General features: G+C 42.7%; 1 protein-coding gene across 1 annotated transcript; it reads right to left on the bottom strand.

Annotated features, from left to right (window-relative positions):
- Positions 1–607: 607 nt before the first annotated feature.
- MELLADRAFT_107515 (uncharacterized protein) lies at positions 608–1,374 on the bottom strand (the record flags this gene model as incomplete). The annotated part of the gene is made up of 2 exons (XM_007411161.1): positions 608–723; positions 783–1,374. The coding sequence occupies 2 exons, from the start codon at positions 1,372–1,374 to the stop codon at positions 608–610; spliced, it is 708 nt and encodes a 235-aa protein (XP_007411223.1).
- Positions 1,375–12,975: the final 11,601 nt, after the last annotated feature.

The following is a 12,975-nucleotide window of genomic DNA, read 5'->3' as shown; positions in this document are numbered from 1 at the left end:
ATGGATATCAAAAGGAATGGTAACTAGGGATAAGAGGGAAACCAAAAGTAGAGAAAAAAGAAAAAAATTGTGACAGAAGTGAATGAAATGGGATGAATTTGGCATGGTGGTAAACAGCTGTGACCTCATTGCTACAAACCATTGATGACTGTCAAGTATCCCAAAAACACCAGTACAATAAAAGTCTGAATTGACTCCATTTTTTTTAATAACAAGTGACCAACCACAATTTACCCCCACCTGAGATTCAGTTTTCACCAAAGGGATCTTACACCTGATTGTGTGGTGTGAAATTGCTGGTAGGCAGATCTCCTACCCATGAAATAACTCTAGGTGTTGGATGACACAAGAAAAACATTGGATATCTTCATCCGGAGTATCTTTTGGAAATCTGTGATGCATAGATTTTGAAGGTAATGACTCAATGATCCCTGGTTTGTTCAGGGACCTATTTTGAATCAATTGGTCATGGATTTTCAATAATTTAGAGTTTTGACGATTTTTTTGAGTCTTCAAAAGGTGGTTTCTTATGGTAACAACAAGCTCAACTCGCTTAAGAGCTTCAGTAACAGCTGAGATCATTTTTGTCATGTCAGCTCCCCACATCTCATTGTTGCACATAAGATGCAAATGAAAAGGTGGTGTGGTTCTTACCTTCATCTACAGGGGAAATTTGTATCTTCCTGTTTACCACGCTCTCCACCCTAGGCTTAAATTCAAGCTCTGAAGACAAAATCAATACAGATATGTCCTGTCCATAAGAGATTACAAATGAAACACACCCTTCAACAGAAAGAGCTCCAATCCACCCCGGGAGACTCCACCTGTGTTAGGATCTTCTCTGATTGGATTGTGCATTCCAATTGGTAATAAAGACTGCACAATTCTAAGGACACTCAGACTCCAAAGTCTTTCATAAAGTTCCAAATGATCTTGCTGTAGAAATTCCAGTAGATTGACAATGATCTTTCTCAATTGTTCTTGAGTCACAAGTCGGACTCCCATTTCATCTTTCAGATGTATCAATTCTGGAATCATCAACCTCACTTCTGAATGATACTTTTGAGCATCACTACAAAGTTCTTGAATTGCACTTGGTCCTACCCAGGGTGACACAATACCAGTGAATAGATCACCAAGCATTGAATGCCAAGGTCTTCGATTAGATACATATTTAGGTTTTTCATTCAATGGCGCAAAGATTTCCAATGCCTTGATCCTGTTGTGAATGTTGTTTTGGGCATTATCTTGTACCACACCATGCAAATTGCTCCCTTCAATCATGCCTTTCATTGATCTTTCTGATGGATTGAATGCGCAAAAACTGAATGAACCCATAAGGTACCATACCCATGATAACATTATTTTGTTCATAATGATATAATGGGCAATTCCACACAAGGATTTTATGACTAGAGTCTTTGATAAAGAGGTTGAGTTATCTAACTAAGGTGTTAAATGTGCTGAAGCAAATGACATTGATCATTGCCACACAACACCTTTTAAACTCTCTCTTTGGCTTCTCACTTTACACTATATGATTCTGTAACTTGGATGCACAACTTACAGTTTTGACTTCTCCCCACAAGTGTAAGAAAGCTGTGCTTGTATCAAACTAACTTATCCTACATCCACATGCAACACATGAAGCTCTGCACTTTTATCTGCTTTTTATCTTCTTTCTTTGTAACAGGGCGCAATCCTGCTACACCCCACACCCTCTCACACTCCGCTTACAAGACACACCCACACCGTTTGTGCCCCGCCACATATGATCTTTGGTATTCAGAGCGGGGTGGATTGTTCCATAATTCAATTTCATGGGAACACAGGAATAAGTGTATGCCTATTGAGCAGGGAGAAGCCCAACCATACGTTGAAGGTAAAACCAACATACAGGGATCAATCAGCATAAAAAATCTTCTTGGATCTCAATCATTCATCTGCGGTAGAATATCAACCACTATCCAACCAAAGAGGCATGTTCTGATATTTGTCTCTTGAAAGCTTTTAGCAGATTACAGATTGGCTTGCTGGATACATCATGCCAAACTTGAGAGCACAGCAAGCCTTGAAATTGCCCTTCTAAAACTGTGCTTGGCTATATGAGCGCAGAGAAGCCGGTAGCGCAGGAGGGGCACTTAGACCTGCTCTTTGGCTAGGACTGGGGTGCATGCAGAGCAAGACACTCTGTGTTTGCGCTTTGTGGCGGGAAGCTTCAGGTATTGCCACAGGCGCAGTATGTCATTCAAGTGTAGAATGGAGTGATTACACCTCTTCAAGAAAAAACCCATGAAGGTGTCAAGTTTCAATCTTACAAGTAGCTGTGTTTCACATCCTAAATCTATTGATTCAGATAGTGGGGAACAGTGGACAAGTGCAGATACTTGTAACCAGTGATGTAGCAATCTAGACAATTGATCAGGTAAAACACAAACCACACTGGGTAAGCTGTGCTGCAACACGCTACAGGCCAGTTAACCGTGGATGCAGTGGTTTTCCAGACGGCCTTGCTGTGTCACCACGTTGACGCAGAGGTTTTATAACATATCTATAGACTGAATCACCATAGCACAGCTCCTGCAAGCTGGCTACAACCGTTAACAGCTGCGTTTGGGGGCTTAGGAGGCACACTCTGTTGAGCGTTAACAGCTTCAGCTCCACTGCAAAAAGTTGTAGTGCGATTGATTTCGATGGTTACCAGTATCTGCACTTGTCCACTGTTCCCCACTATCTAAATCAATGGATTTAGGATGTGAAACACAGTTACTTGTTAGATTGAAACTTGACACCTTCATGAGTTTTTTCTTGAAGAGGCAACAACGCAACCGCTACGCTACGCACAAGAATTCGGGCTATTTCAGGTGCAGAGCGCCAGTAACACTCTAAAGCACTACGAACTCAACCGCTCTTTTTTTTTCTCACTTGGGAGTTTGTAGTTGTGTAACCACTAAGAACACCGCTATATAGCGGCGCACCACTCTGAGCCGCTATATAGTGCCGCACAACGCTATAAAGCGCCGCACACACCTCATTGAAGCCAAAAAATCCATTCACGAGTTAAAAAAAATTAACAAACAAAATAAAAGTGATGAAAGGAACAAGCAACAAAAAATAAATAACAAATAGAAGCAGAACCTTGTAATAAGAAAGAACAGGAGCTATTGATAGAAAATGAAAATTAAAATTAAAATTAAACCTTCTTGTGTTTTACCAAGCTATCAATATAGTGTTGAAGAGCTTGTGTGTCCTCTTCAAAATCGCCACCAGGGACAATCCCTTCCTCAACCAAGACTGAGAACCCACAAGACGCTCCATCGTCTTTGGAAGCATATTTGGGCGTGATGGAGTACATATGTCAGCCTCAGCGGAGAAGGTGCGCTCACAAGCACACAAGGTAGCTGATATAGAAAGGTAATCGCGTGCCAGTTGCGCAAGGTTTGGAAATTGGTGTTGGATTGTTGGAAGAGCCAAAGATATCAAAGTCATCGGGTTCCTCATCGGCAGCATTCCCCTCGTCAGCTGATGGGGATGTGTCACAATGTTCAGTTTCCAGTAAGATACAGTCAAAAGCCAAATTGATTGCCGAATTGGCAGCATGCTCGAAATTGGGATAATGTACAGTGAAGAATTTCCCGCAGAACCAAGGGTTAAGGATAGTGGCAAGAAGGATACTATTGGTCTGCAACGCCTCTTCCGGGTACTTGCCTAGCCATAGAATCATCTCATCTATCGCACCCACAAGGCTTTTGAATTCGGTGGCATCGGCTTGATGGCTGTTGAGCTCAGTGATGACGCATTTGTATTCCTGTAAGAGTATACAGCCGGTTGGTCCGTTGCCATTGACTCGCGACGTGGCATCAACAAAAGTCTACAAAAGATGAACATAAGTTGAATAGACAGTCTTAATAAAACAAAGAGAGAAAAACACACCTTGAGAAGCTTGTTGACCAATTCCACTGCATGCCATTTGGCAGAAGAGATGTTGACCCCCTTAAAAAAAGCTTTACAATCAGCGGCAAGCATAGAGTTGATTACCTAACAGAACAAAACAATGTTAGTGTTAGTTTAATTTAATCTTCAGATTATAATGTGCCTTACCTCTTGTGCCTCACAAGCCACTTTGCGACTCTTGTAGTGACTGTTCCAGCGGGTTTTGCAAGGCCGTTTGAGCATACGGCCTTGATAACCCATCCGAGTCGAACGTGACTGGAAGTCGCTTCTTCTGGCTGCACTGCTGGCTATCTGGCCACTCACAGTATCAACCTAAACAGTAAGAAATCAAGCTTACTTAGCAAAAATAGCAAATATATTGAAGACAAATATATAGAGAGAGAGAAAGAATACTCACCTCTGAGAGAGCCATGGCCACCAAGTTGTCCTTTTCACAAAGATTACCAGAGATTTCCAATCCCTCATTAGTATCCTGTTGATCAACTCCATCGGGTGTTTCAGGTAGACCAGTGTCGTCCTCGTCTTCTGATTCTGGGTCGTCAATTTGCACCTCATCCTCGCCATCGTTGGCCTCGAGCGCTGGGATAGGAAGTGGCTGACCATGAGGTATACCAGGTTTAGCTACACTAACCTTCTGCCCCATTAACTTGAGCCCATGCCCAACCGTGAGGTTGAGCTTATGGGCATAGCACTTCACGTGATGCGAAGATGGACTCCACGTGGCCGGGTCTTCAGCACAAGCAAACATCGTCTGCATCTCAGAAGCCATAGGTCTGTTGTTTCCGCCACTGTAGGTAACCTGAGCAAGCATGTAAGAAAGATTAAAAAAAAGAATTCAGGACAATAAAAGATTGCAATAAATGAAATCAAGTACATATCTTTTTATGAAGCCCGTGACAAATGAGAAAGCGTCCAATTGGCCTGGCTAGAAGGGCACCGAAATGCCGCCAAGCCACCATTTTAAGGGTAAGGTGTGTTGAACGGTAATTTCAGTCGTTGTCAATGAAATTCGCGGTGGCTCCAATGAAGGCATAGCGGTGGCCTTTTGTAGTCCAAACATCGTGTACCAAGCAAAACTTACCCTTGTTTTCCTAGGTCAATTTTCATTTAAATAAATATATCAGCAAAATGTACAAGTCTACGGAATGCGACATGTGCCAAAGTGACAACTTGAAATTTCAAAATTGAAATTTCAGAATCCCCGGGTCAGAAATTGACAAAACTGGAATAAACATCAGATTTAATCCCAATACTGGTCTGAAACCGCCTGTATTGGGGATAAAACCTATCTTTCTGCCAGTTTTCACAATTTCCAGACCACAACTCAAATATCGACCACTGACTTGGCACTTTGGCACAAATAATACATGAAAATTTCAAGAAATCGATTTTCATCATGTCAAACTTCACATATGTATAAAACAACAAAACCCAATACCTAACCGTACCACAAGTTCACCTTTTGGGTAAATGCACACCCATCAAAACCTAATGTGATCATTACTAAGATCCCTACCGAGTCAACCATAGAGAAAATTTACAACCAATCACTATCAGCTTTCACCTGTTCCACAAAGTCTATATCCCTGGGACCGGGATAGACGAAAGCCCCGGTCCCAGGGCTTGTCTTTCTCTCCAGTCGATCGACTGGAGAGAGCCACCTAAGCCTAGGTGGTCAAACTCTAATAGAGAGACCACCTAGGCTTAGGTGGTCCCTTCCTCCAGTCAATCGACTCGAGGGATGGCCCTGGGACCGGGGCTTTAGTCTATCCCAGTCCCAGGGCTGGTTCTCCAGTCGATCGACTGGAGAACACAGCCTAGGGCCACCTAGGCTTAGGTGGCCCTTCCCTCCAGTCGATCTACTGGAGGGATGGCTCTCCAGGGCTGGAGCCTAAGCCTACGGTCCCAGGGCTTGTTCTCCAGTCGATTGACCGGAGAACACAGCCTAGGGACCCCCTTACCTCCAGTCGATTGACTGGAGGAGAAGGCCACCTAAGCCTAGGTGGCCCTAGGCTTTGTTCTGACTGGATAACAAGCCCTGGGGTCACCTAGGCTTAGGCTCCAGCCCACAGGGCCATCCCTCCAGTCGATCGACTGGAGGGGAGGGCCACCTAAGCCTAGGTGGTCTCTCTATTAGAGTTTGACCACCTAGGCTTAGGTGGCTCTCTCCAGTCGATTGACTGGAGAGAAAGACAAGCCCTGGGACCGGGGCTTTCGTCTATCCCGGTCCCAGGGATATAGACTTTGTGGAATAGGTGAAAGCTGATAGTGATTGGTTGTAAATTTTCTCTATGGTTGACTCGGTAGGGATCTTAGTAATGATCACATTAGGTTTTGATGGGTGTGCATTTACCCAAAAGGTGAACTTGTGGTACGGTTAGGTATTGGGTTTTGTTGTTTTATACATATGTGAAGTTTGACATGATGAAAATCGATTTCTTGAAATTTTCATGTATTATTTGTGCCAAAGTGCCAAGTCAGTGGTCGATATTTGAGTTGTGGTCTGGAAATTGTGAAAATTGGCAGAAAGATAGGTTTTATCCCCAATACAGGCGGTTTCAGACCAGTATTGGGGTTAAATCTGATGTTTATTCCAGTTTTATCAATTTCTGACCCGGGGATTCTGAAATTTCAATTTTTGAAAATTGAATTGTCACTTTGACACACCTCGCATTCCGTACAAGTCAACTTGATAAAGCTAGAGATACTTACCTTCACAGTGTTAATAGCCTGGTCGTGCAATCCCGAAAATAAGATGACGGATTGCTTTGCGGCCCAGGTTCTGGATCGAAGCGTACCACCCCAATTGACAGTGTGAAAAGCGGCGTGAAGAGATGGATCTTTGAAACGAGCCCATGGAAGGGCATGGCAAACCAGCCACATTACCAAAATCATATTGACGAGTTCGGCTGAGAACTTAGGGCCAGCAAAGTAAGTTTTGAGATTTCCCTTTGTGACCTTCCTTTCAGCTTTGAGTTTCTCAGTGTAAGATGGCGGAAGAACGACGCCTGCAGCAATTGCTTTGTGACGCATCTTGCACTCAGGCCAATTCTGTTTGCCATCGCGGTGCCCCCATAAGCCATAATACGCAGTTAACCCAGCCAAATACGTATTGTTGCACCATTGACACTTGTATGCAAGACCCTACAAGTGCCGATGGTAAAGGAATTATTATGAATGTTAGCCATGTAACACATAAACAAATCACACAAGTGAAAAAAGAAATATACACACTTTAGGAGGATAAAAATAGGATTTCAGATGCTTCACGTCTTCGCTCCTAGATTTCATATAGCCTTTGGTCTCAACAATCTTGATGTCCAAATGTTGATCCATGTCAACATTGGCTGGGACCTCATAGACCTAAACAAGAGTTTGAAATGAAACGATTGGATAAGAAGAAAGATAAAGGTGATAGAGGTAGAAGGTGGATTGGAAATGAATGAGAATGAAGGTAGAAGATGGATTAGAAAAGAATGTGATTGATACATTAAGATGATTAGTAGAAATTGACTTACATCCTTTCTGGGTCTCTTGCGCGGAGGAGAAGTTCCTGCTGATGAAGTGCCAGAGACCAATATTGATCTAGCCCTTTTGCTGGTTGAAGAGCGATTCTAGGTGACACATACAGTTTGAATGTAAGTTCATTGCTTCAGTTTGATCATCATACGATCAAAACAACTTACTTTTCCTTTTGGAGCTTGCTTGGCCTGTGGGGCAGTGTTCTTTTTGCTGATCGGAGCTGAAGGTCGGGGTGATGCAGGTCAATGGACGAGGGGTCCTGGAGATCCATCACCAGGGCTGGATGATACAGCTAAAGTGACACACGAGTCTTTGGGAATTGCGATGAAACCAGGTTGGGTGCGAGATGGGCTGGCAGGTCGGAGACTTCTACCAGAGGACCTACCTGGGACCTGAAGTGTATTTGGAGTAGAGGTCGAGCTTTGTGAGATGCTTTTGGAGGGGGGCATAGTGATGGGAGATATTGACAAGGGTGTTGTTGATTTCAATGATCGATCAAACGTTATGACAAGGATTTGGTTAATAATCAATCTTATCTTGAAGAGAGATAAGAGAAAAACCTATAGGCGTACCTTATATCTTGGAAATGTGAACCACAAGCTGGCCAGTGCCAAAATGTTGTCCAGGGGGTTGTATACAGGACTTGGTCAATAGTTCAAAGGGATGTCCAACCGCCAGTTGCCATCTTGAGGTAGTGAGATTGATATCACAATAGATGTACAAGAAGGTTGGAGAACGTTGGTTAAAGGGCTTACCTGGGACCTGGGTGCGGGTAGGCTCTGCTATATAGCGGGGCAGCCCAAGCCCCGGCCCGTTGGGGAGTGGTTCACTCCGCTCTGGGGTTTCGGACCCTTGCTGCGCGGTGCGCAGGCTCCGCCCTGCATAGCGAGGGTATGAGTGGATGCACAACCCGCTTTGCTCCCGCACTTTTGAGCAGCGCGGTTGCAATGTTGGAAGAGGTGTAATCACTCCATTCTACACTAGCCTATGTAGGTGAAACTGGATTGCAGATAAGCCCGGCATTCCTGGGTCATCTTTCAGACCAACTCAATCTGTACTTTGATTCTATGTGGTGTCCACCCAGTTGTGCCCTCCTTACTTGTAGTCAAGAATGCATGGGTTGGGGTAGTGAAGGGCCCCATTCCAGGGGATTGGTTTTTGAGAACCACTCTGTCCAGAATTAACCAAGTCCTTTGCTGGCGGTCCAAGGCTCATGCAAGGGACTTACCTCATAAACAAGAATTTTGGCTTGAGAAGTGAGCTGTATCAATATTAAAACCACTGCAATATGTTTTTTGTTTTTGGGCAATATAAACATCACTACACAACAAAAGAAAATGTTAGGAAGGGCCATTACATTTGCTGGGGCTCCAACCACTTCCATATGTCTTTGGGATCTCCTATTTCTGGGTGGTCCAAGGTTGGTGTTTTTTTATGGATTTTTGAGGAATACAGGCTTTGAACCTGCTCAGCACTCAAGGAGAGGTGTAAAAGTCCAATCACAACTCTCCAAGAAGCAGAACTTCCAGTCCACAAATGGAGCCTCTGGGAGTTGGAGCTTATGTAATGGCTTGTGGCCATTTGTTTAGTCCTTTGCACAAGAGTGACTTCAACAAACACCTGAAGACTTAAGTCAAAACCTAATATCATTAGGTCATACAGACCTACCTATCACCCAATGGATTTTTGACTCTACCCTGCCAATATGAAGTTGGATCTTGAGGAGCATCTTGGAGGGATCTCAAAACAGACAAGTCCCACTTTCCTTAAGAGAGACCAACACACCTCAAACTCCCCCTTTAAAAACACACACCACACCTGTAGCAAATTCCACCACTGTATCACGAGACTGTACTTTCCAAACTAACGCTTTAAGTACATACACCACCCCTCAATCCAAAATCCACCACTGTAGCAGGAGTCACACCACCCCTCAATCAAAATCCACCACTGTGGCAGGAGACACACCACCCCACAACATACATACCCGACCCCACCTCACATCTCATAAAACACACCGTCCAAGACAAAAGCCCACCCCAGGGCGGAAACCGTACCTTGATGACATAAAACACCGTGAAACAAAATGCTCCACTGTAGCAGGCAACACACCACCACATATCAAACCCTACCCGGTTGTGATCATGTATCACATCTCATACTCGCAAAACACCTTCCCAGACAAAAGCCTACACAACCAACCTCAAAACTCACTCACCCTCTACTCACCAAGTCCACGGTACAATAGTCCCTATTGATATTGGCACCATATGTAAGTATCTTAGATAGTTGACAAAAACAATTTTGTCATTGGTTTGATTGTTTCAATAGATCATTGTATTGATGAACATGGACAACAGATTCATAAAACAGTGGCTACTCAAAAATAAACATGTCTGGACCAAGATAAGAAAGCTCAAATGCTACACCTTACAACAAAAAGAAACCAAACATTCCCAACATTCCAATTTGGAGACACTACTCTTCAGCCTAAAACCAAGGTTAAGTGGCTAGGATTATGGCTCAATACAAAACTATCTTTCAACAGTCATATTCAACACATGAAGAAAACAGCAGAGTTCAATATTCAACAGCTTAAGAGGATGAACAACTGCTACACAGGACTGGCAACAAAAGAAATCAAAAAACTAATCATCACAGTCTTATTACCTCAAATTCTCTATGGCAGTATTGCTTGACTCACACAAAAGAACAACAAAAAAGCTAACAGACTACTAGAAACAATCCAAAACGGGGCAAACAGAACAGCAATAGGGGCTTTTAGGGGTACCTCCAACAATATGATGAGCCACAATGTTTATTTACCACCATTCATATGGACGGCAACACAAAAAAATCACCACTTCATATCAAAACAACTCTCAGCACCTGGAAACCATGCAAAAGAGATCTTCATCAAGCACAAACTGTCACATCGCCCCAAAGTTCATCTAGGTCCGGTCCAAGATGTCCTACAACGTCAACAACTAAGTTGCCTTGCAGAAGAGAATATCGAGATCATATATGCACATCCAATAGTGCCATGGGTCAAAGGCATATGCAAACTATTTAATCTTGATAAAAAGAGAGAAGAAGTCATTAAAGAACTACCAGACCAAGTCTTAGAGGAAGAAAATGATAGAAAGGCTGTGGCAATATTCACAGATGGATCAGTGAAAGAAGAAGGTGGAGGTGCAGCTGCAGTCTTGAAGACAATCAGCAGTGCCCAATCAGTCATTTACCAGAACAATTACTCAAAGCATGAAACCAAACTACTAGGACTACTCCTAGCAGCAGAGCTAGCAAGAGACATCTTTAGATCTCAGCGCCCAACACCGACTAACCTTTCCATTTTTTGTTATAACCAGAACATACTACGATTGATCCACGATATCCCAAGGCAAAGCTCAGGGCAACACCTAATTATCAAAATCCAAACAATCCTAAAAACACTACCAGAAACAACTAATATATGGTTCATTTAGACACCAGGGCATGAGGGAATTGAACTCAATGCACTAGCGGATCAACTAGCAGGAGAAGATGCAGACAACTAAATTACAGCAATGATACTACCATCAAGTATAGGTAGTTTGAGACAAAGAACTAAAGAAAATTTTAACGTCCAAAATTTTGCATTTAGGCCAGGCAAAAACAATTATGTAAACAAACAAGAAAGGATAGCGGAAGGACTGGCTGAACTTGAAAAGAGTGGCACAGCAGCTATCTTCCAACTGAGGGCAGGTTTTAGCCCACTTAATGCTCATCTCTTCAAAAGGAACCTAACCGACTCACCCAGATGCAAAACATGTGGCATCAATGAAAATACTCACCACTTTTTACTTTACTGTAGAAGATTTTCAAAAGCCAGGAAAAAATGAGAAGGAGCATGAAAGAAGAAAATGTGAAAGTAAATTGCAACGATAGCAAGGAGTTGTTGGACTCGCCTAAGGCTTTTCCCCTCCTATCACAATTTATTCTAAATACTAAAAGATTTGTGCATGCAAATCCTTCTTACAGGGACTAGACCAAGGCGAGCGGCCGCGGAGCAAAGGACAAGGTGTCACAAGAGAAACAAAATCAAATCAACCTCAAAATTGCTGATAAATGCTCTTGTAACAGGGCTAGATTGAAAAACATCAGAAAAAGTGTTGGCTAAACCTTGTTACATACTACCGTCAAAGCAGTCTTAAAAGCCACTAGCACAATTGGGCGGCGGGCGCCGCACTGACACTTTTTTCACAACCTGAAGAATAACTGTGGGGTGTGTTGGTAGATATTTTGAGGATTTGGTGTGCTCCCAGGCACCCGTGAACTTTGACACCCCTTTTTGTGCTGTTTGGGCCACACCCTGAATGACTGCATGGTGAAAATTGTGTAGATAAAATTATTACCTGCGCCAAGCTTGACCCCCTCATCCTAACCCCCTAATCCTGACGCCCCAACCCTAAACCCTAATCCTAACACCCTAATCCTAACCACCAAATCTTAATGCCCTAATCCTAACCCCCTAATCCTAATGCCCTAACCCTAGTTGGTCATATAGCTGTATAGTTTTAGGTCCGCTAGCCACCCTGTAGGGTGTTCTTTTTGTTCTTTCAAGTAATATTATTCCCGGGGCCTATGCCTTAGGCTTTGCACCAAAACCACTTTCATTTAATCACAGGTTTCTTTCTCTGAAACATATAGTGAGTTTGAGAAGATTCCATTTCAAGAACTTCTCTCTCTCACATTCTGACATTAAAATGTAGATCAAGTCAATGGATTGAGGTGTCAGTTATATCAAGAATCCATTAGCTATGATAGATGACTTGAAAATTCAAACAATTTATCATCATTGCCACCATCATTCATGCTCCAATCAATTGACAGACCTGTTTGTAGAATGATTATTGACATCAATGCAGCTTTTGAATTTGAAAATCTTAAAGGCTCACTTTGCACATTTTGTTTTGAGCACTGAAATAAATGACACATACTGTGAGGCAATTATCATCATCTTAATTTGAGCTATCTATCAATCAAAAATCATCCAAAGTCAAATCAATTTGATCATTAATCAATTCAATTCCATTTTTCAAGATAGATTGGAGGTGCACCTAAATCCTTTTCAATCACAGGGATGGATGGTGGTGGCTATAATGATGACTGATAAAGCTGAATTGAAGTGCAGTCAAACCAGTTAATTCAAGGTTCAAAAAGTGAGAAACTTGGTATGATACGATTTAATTAGTCAAATAAATTGCCTGAAATGTGAAATTTTTAAACTTAACAAAGTCCCACACTTGCCTTGAGCAAGGCTGAAGCAAGCTAGAGACTTACACCAAGCTTGTATGGTCCATAAACTTGTGGTAGAGGGTTTTGCAGGGAGCCTCCTCAATTTACTTTTATCTCATTCCACCAAGGAAAGAGAAAAACTATGTGTCTTACTCTGGCACATATCATACAGATTTTTCACTGAGGAAACTGCTCCACTCCATGAACAAAATTGCTTCAAAG

Source organism: Melampsora larici-populina (genome assembly GCF_000204055.1).
Source record: "Melampsora larici-populina 98AG31 unplaced genomic scaffold MELLAscaffold_24, whole genome shotgun sequence".
NCBI classification, from domain to species: domain Eukaryota; kingdom Fungi; phylum Basidiomycota; class Pucciniomycetes; order Pucciniales; family Melampsoraceae; genus Melampsora; species Melampsora laricis-populina.
The sequence above is the reverse complement of the archived record's forward strand: the minus strand, read 5'-3'. Positions and strand labels throughout refer to the sequence as shown.